The sequence below is a fragment of the Sceloporus occidentalis genome, unplaced genomic scaffold, assembly GCF_023333645.1.
Source record: "Sceloporus occidentalis isolate IW3139 unplaced genomic scaffold, rSceOcc1.0.p SCAF_174, whole genome shotgun sequence".
Lineage (NCBI taxonomy): Eukaryota > Metazoa > Chordata > Lepidosauria > Squamata > Phrynosomatidae > Sceloporus > Sceloporus occidentalis.
In genome coordinates this window covers 1,560,128-1,579,079 of record NW_028317154.1, presented here as the reverse complement: position 1 = coordinate 1,579,079, position 18,952 = coordinate 1,560,128, and the positions used below count along the sequence as shown (strand labels likewise).

Sequence of the window (18,952 nt, the reverse complement as noted above, 5' to 3'; positions counted from 1 at the left end):
AATAAAAGCACAGGGTACTAATGATAAACTGAACGAGCAGAGAAGCACTGCAGGGACGAGGGCGGTGGGGTAGAACCAGCAGAAGATCTGAAGAACAGGTGGGTTTTTTTTGGTAGAGAGGGAAACATGGTGGTGACACATGGGAAGTACTGGAGGGAACTGGGAGGGGAGACTGGTGAGAGAATGTTTGAAACTGGAAGGGGGGGAGGAGGAAAGTCAAATAGACAATTCATCATGGGGTCTGTAGAACTCTCTCTCCCATACAGTGAACCCGACCCTTTCACCCGAGTCCTACACAAGGGACAGTCTGTGATGGAAAAGGAAGGCTCCATAATACCGACACACACACACACACACACACACACACACACACACACACACACGGCTACTGCCAGGGAACAGCGAGATCTGTGCAACACGCAACATACAGACATGTGTGCAAAGATCTGGGATATGCAGAACTTCATTTACTCAACTGAGAAATAAATAAAAGTGTGTTGGGGTTCGGAGGAGGATGAATTGAGGAAAATAAATGGCTCTTTCATGTGGGATTAGAAATCATGTTGGATAAGAATCAATTGGCAAAGAATAGGGAGGGGGAGAATGGCAACCAAAATTCAATGGAAAGTTGGGGGTGGTAGAAAGGGGGTCAAAAAAAAAAAAAAAAAAAGGAAAAAGGAGGGAGCAATGAGACAGGATGGTGGGAAATTAGAAAACAAAATAGGGCAAAAATGTACATAAACAGGAAGAAAATATAAAAAGAAAATAGGAAATATAGAATTTATATCTTAAAAATATTTAAAGCACCAAGGTAGGAATAAGTATTGAATAAAGAATTTTTTTTAGAATCCCACTCTAAATGAGATGGGGGGGAGGGGTAAATTAGACACAGTTGTACAAAGTATTTCCTTTCTGTAAAAACAAACATTCTCCCATAAGACTTTTTAGGAAGAACATTGAACTTCTGGATTTTATTTTCTGATGCAACGCATTCTATTTTACTCGAAGGATCCCTCGACTCTTTCCTTTGTAGGATTAATATATATATATATTGTGACATAATTGCTAAACCATAAGCCTTTTAAAACGTAAACTTGGATCAGCGAACCCAACGTGCCATTGGAACTCAGGAGCGATGGGAGTGATAAAGGAGTGATGAGAGTGATAAAGGAGTGATGAGAGTGATAAAGGGCCTCTGTACGCCTATGAAGAGATTCCATTACAAATCAGCCATTTCCAGCTATAATAGTCATCTATAACATTAACCCCGTCCGCGCTGGATTTCTCATCCATTTCATTTTATTTTCATGGACAAGGAAATTTCTAAGTGACCCCAAATATATATTTATTACATAAAGAGATCTTTTAACAGTAAACACCAGGTCTTACGGTAATAAATTATTTCATATGAGCACTACACGAAGTTTATAGGAGTTTTTACAGAGTTACGTTTCATGAAGTTTTTTGTCTCAAATCTGGATTTTTATTTATATTTTTACCTCCGCAATAGAAAACCAAAATTAACCCTTTTTAGGTATGCAAGACACAAAATGATTTTAAAACACTTGTTTCTACCTCGAGAATATACTTCCCCCCTCTCCCACACCCCTTTCAATAGGGTCTTTTCTTCCTACCGGCCTTTTCCCCCCTATACCCAAGGTCCTCATTAAAATGCCAGAGGGGGGGGAAGCCATATATATATAAAACCCATCCTCTGCCCCCCTGAGAAATTGGAGTCTCTCTCATTCCCTCCTCCTGCTTTCCCAGACAGACTATTATAGGGGAGGGGAACATTCCCATAGAAAAGGACCCTGTGTATTGTTCTCCGGCAGACTATAGGGGGAGGCTGGAATTAATAAGGGAATAGTCCCCGGCAATCCTTTAACTCCGTGCATGCTGGACAGGGAATTGGGGTGGCTTTCGGGGGGGGGGGGTTAAAAATGAGTTTTCTTTAATGCACCGCTTCAAAAATTAAAAAAAAAAAAAAAACACGATGCAAGAGAATTTTGATAAAAAGGGTGGGGTGAAAGAAGTAAGAAAAAGAGCAAAAGGTCTGAAGGAGAAAGGGCCGAGTGGGCCAACGTTACTCAGGACGAATCCGTGATCCAGGAGTAGCAGGAAAGATTAGGAAGAGCTCCTACAGATTGTAAGCTCCTTTGAACAGCCAACCCCCCCCCCTCCCCGTCACCTTTTGTTTCTGTAAACCCTAATTGTTATAGCCTGGTTACCCATTGTACTGCCCTGCGGAATATGATGGCGATATATAAGCCAATAATAAACGAGACAAAGGAGAACGGAGGAACAGAGATGGTTCTCGGGAACGCGGGATGTAGAGGGGCGAATTTCACGTTCGTAGTACAAAGAAAAAGAAACACACACACACACACACGTGTGCCGACAGGAACACGTCTAATGTGCTCAAGGACAACGCATTTCGCTTTTACAGTCTATTCACGCTACACTCCTGCCCCCCATCTCACCCCGGTTCAAATGTGTGCCCCCCCCCCCCGGCCCCCACTGGACTACGCAAACTTTGCCAGGGAAATGTCGTCATTCATCTAGACAAAATGATGAATAAATATGGCCGATAAACCCCTTCCCCCACGTAATGAACGATAAATCATCCGCCATGCCTACGCCTCTTGGTAGAGCCAGACCACAAGATTACAGAAAAGTCATAAAGTTTTGGGTTTCCTGCAACAATAGCGGGAGACTCCACGCAACTTTATCTTTTATTTCTAGGTTTCAAGCGACCGCCGCGCCAATCAACAGTCCTCGGCTATATGAAGATCACGGCACGATTGCATCATATGTGATGACGCACGCGACACCATTGTGTAAGTGGTGATGTCACACATGGTGTCAGACATCCTTACACAAGCCTTGTATGGCTGGGGGGGGGGGGGGAGAGCAAAACGCGCCTGTATTTGTGACAATTCTCTGGCTCGGCGTGCTGTGAGTCTGATGTCAGCTAAGGTCAGTGCCGTCCCAGAGCGTCTCCTGTCTGGATTTACTACTGCCTGCAATGAATGCACCCCGCAAACCCTCCTTAGGGCACATTGCTAGGTATCCTAATGACAAGAGGAGGAAAAAAAAAAAAAAAAAAAAGCCTTTACGGACAGGAAATTGATTGGACGATGCTGGGTTTGCCACAGGCTGCCACCGACGGCTGCTTCCCAAAATGAACTTTTAAGCAAAATATTGACAAAATAATTAAATGGTTAGAAAAAACAGCAGTGATGCTAAAAGCATTGAGGATGAGACACCTTAAAGAATATTCTGTTCCTTCTGAAGATAATCGCTATCGGGGGGGGGGGGGGGGGGGGTGTCGCATTACATATATGATATATACACACACACAATATAGAGTGACAATGGTCATGGGGGTGGACATGGCGCTGAAGGTCACTGAAGGTAAGGGCGGTGAGTGATAAGATTTGGGCAGTGAGGTTAAGTAAGGATAGAGGTGAAGATGTGGGGGGGGGTGAAGGTCATAAGGTCAGAGACAGCAGATAAAAAGGAGAATTTTACTTTAGAGGAAAAGAGGAAGCGAGTTAAGGGGCAGCGAATACAGGAAGTGCAGAAAGGCTGCGGGGAGAGCTGCAGAAAGGACACACAGCACCATCGGGGGACGGACAGACAGACAATCACAAAAACATAGAACCTCTCCAGATGTAGAGACTCAAATCTTAATCGGCTGTTGGCCTGTCCCATGCGTGTTTCATTCCCTCAACTGTATTAGCCTCTACCACTTCTCCTGGGAGGCTGTTCCACTTATCCACCACCCTCCCGGTAAAGTAAAAACTTAATTCCATTACATCTACGCTTCGGATTCTCTAGTTTAGGTTATGAGCTCTTGCTCTGTACTTCCCTCCTGTACTTTTCTAAATGAGAATCCGTGGGGCAGAGACAAGAGAGGAGAGCAGAGGAGAGAAGAGCAGAGGGAGGGTGCAGATAGCAGCGGAGGGTAAAGCAAACAGAGCTCTGCAAGATTAGGGAAGTAAACAGCACCACGGGGGCGCAGACAGTTACACGCAAGGTGCACCAAACTTTAAAGGGACAGCGATGGCCAGATTTATTTTCACTTTAAAGTACTGCACTGAGATGCAGAAGGCACTAATATATAAACTTGCATACATACGCACACACACATATATATATATATATATATATATATATACATACATACATACACACACACCAGTTGCAAGACTGGCAGGGCATTATGGGAGTTGTAGTCCACAGCAACATACACCAGAGGCTGTATCACTCATGAGAGAGACCTAATAGCGCTGACACCCAGTAAGTGCAAAATTAACAATGATTAAAGACTGGGGAAGCCATGGCAGCCTACAGCGTTTCAAAATGCTGAAATATATATTATATATATTTACACACAGGTTCTATCAGACCCTTTGAACGTATGGACTGTAAGAAGCGGTTATTGCAGGCGCTATATAAGTATAATAATGATAATAAAGCGGATATGAGGCTGGTCCCTTTAAGTGTCCGTGGTGTCATTAATACGGTGACATCTGCTGATGTTCTGCTGCCAATTTGCATCAGGCTTTGATTGATTGTTCGGTTGAGGTTTCCAGGTCACCAAGTTTACAATTATCTCCCCAGCCGTAAATCAACCCGCTATCTCTTCCCAAAAGAAAACCAGCAGCGGGATGGGCCGATGGGCCGCCTAACGAGTTGCCAGTCATAAAGTGAGTCAGGGCATCTCTGAAACTCGTCATAGCTGCCAACAGCCAAATACGCAAGATGAGAGGAAGCGAGGAAAGCCTTTTGAAGGTGAAGCGAATACAGGGAAACAATGGTCCAACGTGGGCAATAAAGCTGAGGGTATTACACAGCTGGGCAACCAGGCAAATCCGTTTCTAATCTGGCCCACTAGTCATGATCTATGTGAAAGCCCTCATCTGAAATAAAGATATCAACCCATTTCCCGTACCCCGCGCTATATATATACGCAAACAAATAAGTCACACAGAAAACACAAGAGTATTCTTTACGGGGGAGAATTGCCTCCCTGGGTTTCAAAAATAGACCATTTAGTTAGACAGAACCATAGAGTTATATTTAGTCAAGCCAATACAAACACTCATCAGTCTTAACCTCACTGCCACTCTCAGACCCGCTGCCACACAATCACACTTACCAGTTTTTGACACACTAATAAAAGCACAAAGCCACTGACCATTCACACACCAAAGTAAACTTAAAACGTACCACTCTCAGCCACACACCCAAAAACACATATCTCTCTCCCCAATACATATGTCAGTCTTAGACACATACTCTCGGCCACACATACGCATGCATATACACACAGTGCCTGGATCAAGAGCTTCCACTCAGGGCTAGCAGCTCCAGAAGAATTTGTTTCCGGTGTATACAACGAGCTGAATGAATTGCAACCTGAAGTTCTAACTATCATTTTCCGAGATACCCGAACGCCAAATTTCATTTCGAGGGCAAGCTGGGCAACTCTCGGGAGATCCTTAAACCCGTAGCCGTGTTGAGTCCCACGAGCTGCTTAGCTTGGTGTGGAAAAAATATATTTTGTATGTTTCAAATATGTTCTTCCTATCAAATTGTTGTTGTAACAAGAGATGTTCATATTGCTGAAACTTTAGCAGATGGAAGCAGAAATGGCGGTCAGTCTCTTTACCGTCGAAAAGCCATCCCAGGCTCCTCCATTTCCAACCAAGAGGAACGTGCCTGTTAACTATGAAGCGGGTAGACCAGAACAGAGACCAGCGGAGGTCCAACTAAAACAGAACTACGGTCTTATCACCAGGGATCCCACACAGCGGCCTTGGGCCCCAGGAAGCGGCATTGTCTCTGTCTCTCTACAAAAACTAAGTAGTGGCCCTCTTCTCCAAGAGCTTAGAATGCTCGCTGGGTGTGAGTGTTCTACAGCCCAAAAAGTCACAACAACTTGTAGATAGAAGAGCAGACAAGTGGTTATCCTTGATAAACCCCCCCATCCCTAAACCAAGAGTACTCAGGGGTTCCATTGGGATTAGGACTGGCACGGACTATAGCGGGACCTTGGTGGTAACTCTCAGCTTCTAGATCTCAGGGAAAGGGGAAAGCGTGATGAATGACACCATCGTAACAGCAGAAGAAGACAAGGAGGAAGTACATAAAGCAGATGTGTTGCAACAGATGTTTGCTTCTTCTAATTGGAAAATTGTCCACTTCACAATATCTCTTGACGGTTTCTCAGCATCGACACCACATTTTAAGAACTTAACAACTCCAAGAAGGTTTAAGAGGAATAGTCACCTCCACAGCCTTGGCCATTAAAAAGGGAACCCCTGCCAAAAAGGTTTTAGTCCTAGAATCCCAATAAAATGTATAATTGTATGTTCTAGTTTTCAGATACGACATTTGTCACGTGTAAGTGTTCTAGCTGTTAGCTAAAACCTCATAGAATGGCTCAGTCTTACTCTCCCAGCCAGACACTCCTCTATGGAGGAACAGACTTCCTTAGCATTGCCATAAAGTATCACCTCAGTGTGGTGATTGAACAGGGAAAGTCACCCAAAATATGACATGAACGACAACAATACAACCAAGTCTCAAGTTTATTTCTAGTTTTAAAGATAGTTTAAAAAAAAAGTGAGTACTTTGCCTTATAACAATATACGTTTCTGTTAGAGCGGCATATACATTTCTTCAAATTCTCTCTCCTTTACAACCCACGCCTGCCACCAAAGAGGCACAGTAGTTTAAATGGGGAGGAATAATCACAGATAGCGAAGATGGCTGCCCCCACGGTATACAAATAAGGTGGGTTTCTTACACATCTATATTATTTTAACGTGCAAACACCAACACGTTGGTCTATTAAGGGAATGTAGGATTTTGGGAGAAGCGACAGGTCCATTACCTAGAGAGTGAAAAATGTCACGCGAGGGTGAGAGTTTGCAGGTTTCGGTAACGTCGTTTATGGGGTATCGCAGCTACAGGGGTCTTAACGACCCGTAATAACCAACCTAAAGGGGCCGTTTAGAGCAGCAGCAACGAACGGATTTGTTTTACCAGACGGATTAAAACAAAAAGAAACTTCCACACAAACTTTATCGGAGTCAGTAGAGACAGAGAATGGACGGCAGATAAGAACCGTCCGGCGCGGCTAGTTTGCCCGTTTTTCCTGATTTAGTGACTCAAGACTTAATCAGTCGTTGGCATCGTCTTTGATTCAGGAGCCATATGCCTGTCCCGTGCCGGTTCCATGCCGGTTTACATTCTCTCACTGTATTAACATCCATGCAGGACATGCACTCAAAATTAAAAGCTTTGGGGACTAGACTGTCCCATAAATAACGAGGCAAAGCCGATAGCCTTAATAACCAGCCGGCCAGCGGGGTCAACGCATCTTCTGCCATTCTAGAGCTTTAACGCCGCAGCTAATTCTTTCACTTCGCTCTCCCAATTCCGGTTAGATATGACGTCTACTTACTGCAACCACGGAATATTTTCTATACCAGCCAGTCACGTGTCCGCAAATTAATTATTTAGGCTAGCCTCCAAACCAATAAAGGGGAAGATCCGGAAATAGCTTCTTCGCAAGAGCTTCTAGAAGATGCGTTTTGGAACACAGACAGAATTCTGGAGCACAATACACAATACTTTTTTTTTTTTTTTTTTACAAGTGAATCACAAAATATATATAAAACAACATTAACATTAGGACATTCCCAAATTCAATTTTAAGATGGCCCGAAACGTCTAGTTTTACGTGGGATTCCCCTTTTAGCGCTGGAGAGCATGGTGGCCGGACCTCCCACCGTCCACACCGCAGGTTCCTTAAAAGAATAGGGTGTTCGGGCTTTGTAACGGAATGTCCCATACATCAGCATTCTAGGAGGAGACCTGCCTGTGGAGTTTAATGGCCGTTTATGGCGCGTGGCCACACGGACTGGTTAGCGGTCACAATACCACGAACTCCTAGAGAGCGTCATCTGACTCCTATCAGAAAGGAACAATACAAAGTGTATGGGAATGGAGGGACAATTGTCTGAGATAAGACCAAGGATAGAGACAATGGGAAGGAGAACCACGTCGTGGGGGATGGGGTGTCTACTGAGTGTCTGAAGAAGAAGAAGAAAAGATATTTGTAGACCAAGAACCAAAAGATCAAACATCAGGAACTCTAGGGCCCCAGCTAGGCCAGGACTTTTGAATAAGTGGTTAAAATTGATGAAATCTCTACAGAATTCCTGGCCGTTTTGATTCCCTCGTGGCCTGGAGGTCAAAACCCTTTGCCTTGGTTTAGCGAGACTTTTGGGTTCCACGGACAGAAGGTTGAAGGTCGTGTGAACTCCAGAACAAGGAGAAAAACACAATATTGAGACCGAATTAGGGTTTAATTCTCAGAACCTCTTAAGATCAGATTTTCTCTTATAAATATTGGCTTTTCTTCAACCTCAGGGGTTGGAGAACGTGTAGAGCTTTGTGGAACATTTGTTTATCACCAAGGATCTAGGTGCACACATTCTAAATTGTGTTAGTCAAGCATTCTCTAGAACTGTTTATTTAGATCAAAGTAAAGAACACATACCCAATGGCTCAAATTTACTCAAAAATGGGGAAAAACGCCTCGGGTATCAAGCTAGCCAGACCACAAGATCCCATCAGAAGAAGACCCATTCAGGGTCTTCTCTATAAGGATGACCACATGGGGCGGGGGGAAAAAAAAAAATCATCATACTGGAGAACGTTTATTTTAAATCACCGGGGAACAACGATATACCCTCAGAACGAATAAGTATTACTTCATCATTATTCAACGGCAGTCCTATAAGAGCCGAGAGCAGCTTGGGGGGGGGGGGGCAGGTTGAGAGGGCCAAGACCGTGAGGCTTGTGATGAAAGCAGGGGGTAGACAAGGATGTCGGGGTAAAAAAGGAGAATAAAGGCTTTGGAATCAATGGTGGTTATGAGGACCAAGTGATTCTGATGCAAAGTTTGAAGTGGTCTTATCGCCATAGCAACTAATAGAATCGTCCAATCAATAGAACATTCGGTGGTTGACCGCTTTCCAAACTTTGTAGCAGAAACGCTTTTATGAGTAAAGCCCCCGTGTCTACAGCTTACCGTTTGTAACGTTTAATGAATACTTAGTAGGTCCTGCCCGCGTAGCAGATGGACGAACCCTAATGGGATATTATGGTGTGGCCCAACTCACACCACGAGTGTAGAAAAGAAATGCCATTGGAGCGTTTCAGCGATTGGAATAAACCTAGGGAAAAATTAGCAGTGTGGGGGCAAGATGTGGGGGTCAGGGGGTCGGGGGGATTGAAAGAAAGTGACCATGAGAACAAGAGAGAAACCCAGAACCACAAAAAAGGGAGTCAGACGGACAAGAAGGGAGCAGCTGACAGAAAACAAATACGTGAAGGAGAGAAGAGGAAAAGCCGCAGGGGGTAGTAGACAGATTTGAGAGGCAGTTTGGGAAGTTAACCCCCCCCCACCCTCCTTTAACTCCTATCCCAATTGTTATCATACAAGAAAGGTTTCTCTCTCTCCCTCCTCTCCATCCACCTCCCCCCCTCTCCTTCTCTATGCCCTGAGGGAGGGAGAGAAGGAGGGGGGAGAAAGGGGAGAGGGGGATGGGTGGGAAAGTTTGGAAAAAGGGATTGTTAGAGGGGAAGAAAAAAAAAAAAAAAAACAGCCATTCTGACGGCTAAGAAACCTCATGCAACGGGACAAAGAAATCTACACTCAGCCAGCGAGTATGAAGCGGGGCCCCCCATAAAACCTTAAAGGGGGGAGATTTACCGCCATCACAAGGGAACCCATAAGCAGCTTAGCGCTACTCATTACGATCACCTAATGCGGAGTCTTTAGTCAAAGTCGCTACCTTTTATTGGGCCAATACACGAAAAGACGTAAAGTTACACAAGCTTTCGGGACCTCGGAGGTCTCTTCTTCAGACGGAATCACCTAATGTGAAATCTCAACATTTGACCGCTTAGCTCCGTTAGATTAGTACGCCATGATTTAACATTTACACGTGACCACAACGCGATGCGCGGCTGCCCGGCATCAAAAATATCAAAAAGTTAAGTTTTTACATTATTTTACGGGATTTGGTCTGCGGCCACTGATGAGCAGAGGAGCTTAATGTCTTTCAGCAGGAAACATCGCGTCTAATCTGATGCTCTGTCTCTGAATCACAGCGTCAGGCTACACCCCGAAAGCCGACGCGTATCTCGCAGATTGTTAAAAATGTAAAAAAATATTAAAATAAAAAATGTCATTGCATCGATCTCGCAGACGGCCGTCTGCACTAATCCTGTGCACAGCGCTGGTTAATTTCACACAATTCTCCGCATTCCTATGCAATCGCCCTTCGTAAACTATGTCAATCTGGAAACTCTAGACTCCCGCAGTACAGCCGGACTACAAAAGCAGGATTATCCCCCCCCCACCGCCCCAAAAAAATTAAATTAAAAGCCGCTCGGGACATTTATTTCTGCGGATTTCACCCCTTTCTGCGCGGATGATCTCCATGCTAGCTGTAAAACGAAGACGTGGCCAGAAAAAAAGAAGAAAGAAAACCAAGACTCTAGAATTCCGATTCTAGATTGTCCTTCTTAACCCGTCAGTCCGTTCTAGTTCTTCCAGACGCTTGGAATAGACGGACTGCAGGAAGCGCCGCGGAAGTTGTCGGCGCTATATAGATAAAAGAGGATGATAAACTTGCGAAGGCACTTTATTAGATCTTGAAAGCTTGCGCGACTCTAGATCCGCTGACACTAAAGGCTGTACATACAGCCCAATAAATAAGGGGTTAATCCCAACGCGCCGCACACCCATCCAATTAAAGAACGGGATCTTACGACCCGGCCGCCGATAATACAGCTTTATGACTCGCGAAATAAATACGCCGGGTCCCTGCGCCGCGGAACGAGACGCTCTGCGGATAAAACTCTCTTATTAGATCGTTAGAGACAGAGCTGGGGGGGCTCGGGATTAATTCCGCACGCCTATTAACCGTTACGCCGCCGCAAGGGACGTTCAGGCTAAATCCGCATTCCTCCGTAGAAACCCTTTCACATGATCCAGGCTGGAGTCCAGTTTACTGAAACCAGTGCTCCCACTATACAGGGTTTATATAGAATGATGGCAACAATGTACACAGCTGGAGAGGAAGGGGTTAAGAGGATACAATATAACACAAATTAATATATATATATATATATATATATATATATATATATATATATATATATCCAAACTCAGCATCTCTTCCAAACGCAGACACCTGCGGAAAAATCTCATCACACCGTTTACAGAACAGTATTTTTTGGGGGGGGAGATGGGACGCTTTCGGATAAGTTTCCGGCATACAATAACGGGTTAAAGTTTTTTTTATGACGGTCAATACCACAAATTTAAAAAAAAAAAAGAAAAATAAACCCTATGAAGCCCGAGTCACGGGACCCGTCACAACCCGCTTTATGTCACGCAAGAAGTGGCCCAGAGAAGATCTTAAGGAGAAGTCCACAAAGAAATTAACCCTATAAATGCCACCAGAATCCTATGTGAGCAATCTAAAGAGGCAGAGGGATACAATGTGTTAAAGGAACACTGATCTCACAGTTACATAGGACTTCACGCAGCGCTCTGTACAGTGTGTGTGTCTGTGTATAGTGGTAGCGAGTATACACACAGCCAAGAACTAAACAGAAGTGAGAATAATACTCATTATATGTTTATATATACATACATACAATACACATACATACATACATATAGCATGATTTCAATGTAAAGGCACACAATAGCCAGCACTTAAACATACTACATATACATGTATGTCAATCAGTGCCGGTGATGTACGGTCCCAGTGATGATGGACAGATGCCATTAGATGCCACTCCGGTAAGTACACGGCCCCGCTGCAGAACGGTTATTAACCCATAGCTTACAGACTGTTCGGAACATACCGTGGACGATTCCGCGGCTCAGCAACACAGCAGCAGCAACCCAGATGAGTCCGAACATCCCCGGCCGCCCCATACTGATGTCCTCCCCCGGGGTCCTCTCTAATCACGAACCTCCTCGCTGGCCGGCTGCCTAAGCCACACTAAGTTGTGCGAGCACACAGAGGCAGACGAGCGGGTACTAGGCCACGCCTCTCCGAAGGAACACAGCCATTCACATAGGTTACGGCAGGGAGATGGGATACCTGCAACCAATCAATGAACGGCACACAAAAAGAGAGAAAAAAGGGGGGGAGACATTGTATATCACGCCCATTATTTTGTAAACACACCCCTTTCTTGTAACTCGGCTCGAGAATCCATCTAACATGTTTGTAGATAGACCGCTCTAACTCCGCCCACACTGTCCAGTTTACTATGTCAGTCATCGTCTTGAAGGCGGAGCTGCGAAGATGTAATTGACAGCGTTCTTTATTGTCTAAGCCAATCAAGCAGGGGGTACGGCTCCGGAATGCGGTGACGTAAGGCGGTACAGGCTAGCTTTATGAATAGGGGCGTAGCTTGGTCCAGATTCCGGCACAGGCGCCACGTGGGGTAGGTGATCCGGTCCGTTTCCGTGCCCCTGCGCCATGTTGTCCGTAGTGCGGCCCTTCCTGGGCCTTGCAGCCTCTTATTACTTTTCCTCAGTGATTTCCGCCATCTTGCTTCTTTTAATGTGTGTGTCAGGTTTCTCATCCACTGCTAGCATGCACCTGTTTCTCCTTACACCTTGCAGTGCATGTAGCTACCTGCACCGTTCCCTTTCATTGTGTTTCATGTGTAACTGACATGTAAATCGCTGCCCAGTCTCATGTGCTGTGTATGAACTCACAGCAGGTAGTCGGGTACGCCCGTGCCCCAGAGTTTAACTGAAAATCCTGACTGTGGTCTACAAACCTCCTCATAGCGCTTCCCCTTCTTCCATTGCCTCACCGCATCCCGGTTCACTCCTATTGAACATGGTCCCCAGAGATTGGCATCTTGAGACCAATGGGAGAGCTTTCGACCCATGCGCATGGAAGTCTGGATAGACCTCCTGCCCGCAGTGCTCTCAAGCCAGCACGAGGTGACGGGAGGTGAGTATATCGCGTGCGGGGAGATGTGTTCGGCTGAATGGATCTCCTGCGTGGAAAGAGGGGCAAAAGCATATGGAGGATTCTGTAGAATTACCCCCTGCTTATGTACAAGGGGCATACCTGGGAACTCTCTGGGTTTGACCCGGAGATTGCCGGGTGGCGCACCGGTTCTCCGGGTCAAGACTGGAATCCTTCGCGTCGTGGGAGCGGGGTCTTGACACGTCCCCAATGTCAGTGGGCACTCCCACCGATGTCATGGGACCGCCCGCTGACATCAGTGGGCAGTCCTGGCTGTGTCCCGCAAGGGAAGGCTCCGGGTAGCCGGAGCCCAGAAGTTCCCAGGTATGACAAGGGGCATCTCAGCTATCAAATGTATTAAAGTGCATACGATGGCCGCAGTGTCTCGTTAATTGGTAGGTTGGCTCCATTCCACCATATATATGGTGTCTAGTAATAACATAACTATGCTATGCACTGGGATAGAGTCAGCGGAGAGCTGGCCCGCAATGGCCTGGAGCCCCCCGTAACCAACATACACACTCGTACTAACATAATCATGCTAACATACACGTTTGTGCTGACATACACCCAAGCACACACTCACTCTCACTGCATGACCACATTCTTGCCCCTTGCGATTGGGCCGGTCCATGTCTACCTGGCCCTGTCTGGTGATTTCCGGACTGGTCGTGTGGCTGCTTCACCTCAAACATTTTTCACCTTGTGTGTAATATACCCCGAAGACCTAAAACATACGTGCATCTGAGCAGAGCCCTGTTCACCATTTATTTTTTTATGTGATGGATTCTTGTACTGGAGCCGCTCTAGGATTTCTAGTTCTAAGTTTGGAAGGAGAGTTTGCAGGGGAGTTGCAGTTTCTTTTCACTGGCTTCACTTAAATGGGAGCTGCCACCGCTGCCCAAAGTTTATATTTTTTTGGGGAGTTGCATACGCTGCATTACGCAAGTGGCGTCTGATGTCACCGGAGGATGTCATCGTCCATGGTCTGGCTTGGATAGCGGACGCTGGAGCCATGTGAAGACAGACTGTGCACACGGAGGGATCTAGGAAGTAGGGGCACTGGTGGGAAACGTCAAACACCTACCTACTAAGCTCACAACAATAGGAAGCTCATTGACTACACGGGCAAACCACAAGAGCTTAGATGGCCCTGTGTAAAGAATATGTACATCTGCGTAATGTCTTGCACTTAATTGCACTTTATGAGCTGCTAACCCGTTTTGCAGAGAGACATGGTGGGGGGGGCCTTATGGCGCATAATGAAATCAACTGTTCCTTGACCTCTCCTGCCGACTTCCACTATAGTGAGTAACCCCCCCCCCCCCCCCCGGTATCTTTTGTCCTCGCGCTCCAGTGTAGGGTTACCATTAAGCAAAATGCAACTCTGTAACATAATTTCTCCTGGAAGAATGCGGATCTGCGGTGCGCTGCGGGACAATTCACAAGAGTGGAAGAAAGTTGTTTACACGGAACAAAAATGTAACTTTTAGACTATTTCTTGTGATAGCCATCAGGACCGCGCGGCCGTGCCTCTCGGTTAACAACTGGTATAGGTGTCATGAATACATCTTCTTCAACAGACAAAGGGGGTATTTGCCCCGGGCCTGTGTACACCTGTATGATTTGACTCTGTTTCCTATTCATCCGATGTCGGATTCCTTCCTTTTCCAGCCGTCTTCTCGTGTGCGCCCCTTCTTCCATAACTTCCAGAGGATACGTTGCTTTATACCAACTTTCTTCTCCTCTAGGTCCACCTTTTGATTCTTATTTTTTACCCTCAAACAGCTACTGGATGCACCGTCCGGAGTTCAGATATTTTCATAGTATTCAAGGTAAAGGTTTTTCTACGTGCGCCCAAAGGGTCTGGCAAGACAAATGACTTAATGAATACTTTAGAGACCTGCCAGCCAAACTCGGGTATGGTACAGCTGCCTGTTTTTCTACACGGGTACGTGCCTCGACCGGATTTCTCCGTTACACACTTAATGTTCAGCGATTGGGGGGGTATTTGTAGTGTATGATGTTACGGGATTTAGGCTTATCCCCGTGTCTGCTCTCATGCTACCCTTCAATATAGCTTGTTTCCATAGAGGTAAATAAGTAGAACGCTCACCAACAGAGCTTTTAGCTTCATTAAAACAGTGTGTGTGTGTGTATATATATATATATATATATATATATGACAGGTTTGTTTTTTTTACCAGCCTGGTAGAGATTTTTAGTGTCCCTGTGCTACAACGTAGCATCCTTAGCCTTTCCCGTATGATCACTGCTTCTCCAGTGCCCTTCTCCTGCGAAGTCTCGAGTTCTCCCATGAGTGTTTTGTTGCCCCCAACCTCCGTTACACGATGTTCCCAACGTCAGAAAGTTTGGTTCCCAGGCATTTGCCGGTCAATTTCCCAAAACAGAATTTTTCCATTCTCAAAACATGCGTGTAACACTGAGATACTATGCGCTATGTTTAACATATGTATTATTATTATTAATAATAATCACCTTCTGTTTATAAGACCATCTACAAATTCTCCAGACTTTCAACATGAACACGAGGTAACCAGGGGTTAAAGTGTAACTGTAGCTTTCGTGACACCAAAAGTCGGTTGGGGAAGTTTGATAGATTAGGGCATTATCTGATTGCGAAGATATGTCGCTAAAACTGACCAACGGTTGGATCTTGAAGAACCCCCCCACTGCGTTTCTATTCCAGTACGCAGCCTCTATATATGTTGTCAGTAGGGGTACCTATCGATCTCCGCAAAGTAGCTATTTTTATTTGAGGCAGAAGAGTAGGAAAGCTAAGAGTTGTTGGGTGTTGTTAGTTCCTATTTTCACCCCAGTGTGACTTGCAGGCAGTAAATCACTGCGCTAGAGTTGAGTGCCACCTTTTCCTAAAAGGACTTCGGACAGTAACAGAAGGTACCGACCTGAGCTGACGTCAGATGAGCTGTATGTGAAGCCAGAGAATTTTGGTAAATACAGGGATGTAAACACAATACGTGGCTTGTGAAAGGATGTCTGATGCCTTTTGCGGCATTCATATTTACATGACTACGTTGTACCCTATATCACATGTGACTCAATCAGCGATGTCTTCCGATCAAGAGGCTACCAGGTCGTGAGAAGTAGCTTCCAAAATAGCCGAGGGTCATGGGTAGGTGAGTACTTGGGGGGGGGGGGGGAACGGTACAAATAAATTCTGAGATTACTACTTATTTCACTTTGTGTGATTAATATTACATATACATTCTTTACAACCATAGGAGAACAGCAAAAGTAAAAGTATGGAGTTCAAAGAGGAAGAGGACATGTAATCAGACAAGTAAACGTTGAAGGGAGAGAGTTAGTTTCACAGCCTTAAGGAACCGACGTCATGTGGAGATCAACAAGGGAAAAGGACCCGGCTCTGCTTGACTTTATGGTAGAAATTACCAGCAAACAAAGCTACCACGAATAGTCTTCGAGGTGTATTCAGGTCCTGACCATGGACCTCTGCTAAGGGTAAAAGAGCCTATATAGACTCAAACCCTATTCAGTCGATGGAACCTCGGTGTGGTAAGGTGGTAAGGATGCGTGGTCTTGGTTGGAGAATGAGGCCCACCTCTGGAAGCTGGTCCTTGTAGCATCTTTCAAAACACAGATCAGGACGAGCCCACGGCTACAATGTTAACTTCTGACTCAAAGCAAGCTCGGTGAACTTATCTAGCAGGCTTCCTTCCACTATGGTCTCCTGAGATGGTTGTTGATTGTTCACGGAATCCTGCTTCTGTCTAATGAATCTGTCACAATCATCCTTTCCTTTTAGTAAGGTCAGGTCTGGGGTTATAAGTCAATCCTAAATATTTCCTGACTGGGACTATCAGTTTCCAAGAGAGCAATGTTGTATTGCAATTAATTAGTTTGAATGCCATAGTTTTAACGAACCCACAACCATTAGTATATCATAATTATCTGTCTTGCTCTAAGTGAAGGGAACAGGTGGCAGGGGAAGATTTGCTTCCTAGAGGGATATACAGTGCTGAGAAACAGTAAATGCCCCTTCTCGATTTTTTGTTTTTCTTCTTTCTATTTTTGCTTATTCATCTCGTTCAGATCATCCAACTTATCTCTATAATAAGACAGACTTGGGTAACTGAGTAAAGCGGTGTGTCATCGCATTGTTTTCAAACAGAAGAGCTCAGTTATGGCAAATTAATGGGAAAATGCCCCCTTACCTTCAAAGTAAAATACATTGTTGATAATAATTGATAACCAGGTCATCCCCTAGAGGCAATTTTACTGGCTTTTGCCATTACTGCCTTGAGACAATTTTACCGACATTGTACTATGATAAAGACGTGTGGTTGTAAGTAGCCTTGTGTATTCATATTCGGGCGAACATAAAAACAAACACGAAGGGTGCGTTTTCGTTGTTCAGCCTGGCGGCAAAACGTCTACGGAGACACAACCGGAAGAATCTTCGTGTTCGTCACGTTTACTAATCTCATTGGTCCCTTCCCCATCTAGCCTACCTTATCTACGCAGAATCACAGGGGTTAACGGGAGCGGAAAGCCGTAGGTTCCTTGTCAGGAGTTAAAGGGCCATAAGAACGACTTTATTGATGCCTTGGTTGATGCTAGAGGAGGCCCCTGCTGGCGACCCATAAAGTCGTTCTTATGGCCCTTTAACTCCTGATGGCGAGCCTACCGATTTCCGCTCCCGTTAACCCCTGTGATTCTGCGCAGATAAGGTAGGCTAGATGGGGAAGGGACCAAGGAGTGCAGGTGGATGGCAGAGGAGGCCCCTGCTGGCGACCAATAGAGTTGCTCATACGGACCTTTAAAATCCTGGCGCCAAAGCTGCTGTGTAGTGCGTACCACGTTAATCACGTATTAACCCCTTCTAAAAAAAAAAACGACCACGAACAATGTACACGAATATTCAAACACGGGAACAGGGGAATATTCGTGGAATACAACGATTTTTTCCCCCCCAGAAGACGGACACGAAGAGTTGGCCGGCGCCCGAGTCTAGTTGTAAGTACGCACCGTGCGTTGTTGAAAATGCCAGGTAATCTCAATGATACAGAACCTGTGGCTGGCGACACTTCTCCTTACAGTAGCATGGATATTATGTCGATTTGGATTTTTCAGAATTTTTCAGTTTTCCTTTCGTTTTGGAACAAAGGCAATTGCCAATATGTTTTAGTTTTGCAATGAGCAGAAACAAGAGTCAGGGTCAGACTTTAAGTAAGGTTGGAATATATTTCTACCAACCCGTAATAAGTAATTGACAATTGTATCTCAGTTTTTCTAGATCTACAGCTGAAACAGCAACGAAGCTGAAAGTTCTTCATTCTCTCACTCAGGGTTGCTTGGTACCCTCAAGTAAAGCAGTTTATTTCCCAACTGGTTTTTACAAAAGGATTTTTGATATCTAAGAATTATCATCCTGGGGTTTTTATTATCTAGTTTTAATAGACGACAAAGACAACGTGAGTACCGTATTTCCCCAAGTATAAGACACTCCCATGTATAAGACGCACCTTAATTTTGAGGCCTGAAATTTAAAAAAATATATATTACATAAAGTTATTGTACTGGTTGCCTGGGCATGATATGAGTGGGATTGATGTTAGCTGCTAGCTCACACTCCTGGCAGCCAGTACATGCACATCAATTTCAGCCTCCCTGTGCCCCCTACACATGGATCCATGCTATCACACACACACACACACACACACATATATTCATTCACTTACTCCCCCACCCTTACCTGAACTGCAGATATTCTGGTGCCGCTCGCAGACTTCCGTGGGGGCGCTGTTTCCCTCTGCGTTGCTCGAACTGGAACAGGAACTGAGCGGAGTCAT

The 18,952-nt window shown here is 45.2% G+C and overlaps 1 protein-coding gene across 1 annotated transcript in view; it reads right to left on the bottom strand.

Annotated features, from left to right (window-relative positions):
* LOC149279245 (uncharacterized) overlaps nucleotides 1–13,734 on the bottom strand; it is a 46,230-nt gene extending 32,496 nt beyond the window's left edge. The window contains exons 1-2 of the mRNA XM_089501446.1: nucleotides 13,687–13,734; nucleotides 12,940–13,128 (exon numbers count right to left, since the gene is read on the bottom strand). Of these exons, the coding sequence (XP_089357572.1) occupies nucleotides 12,940–13,128; nucleotides 13,687–13,734 (237 nt within the window). The remainder of the gene's footprint in view (nucleotides 1–12,939; nucleotides 13,129–13,686) is intronic.
* Between the last annotated feature and the right edge of the window lie 5,218 nt (nucleotides 13,735–18,952).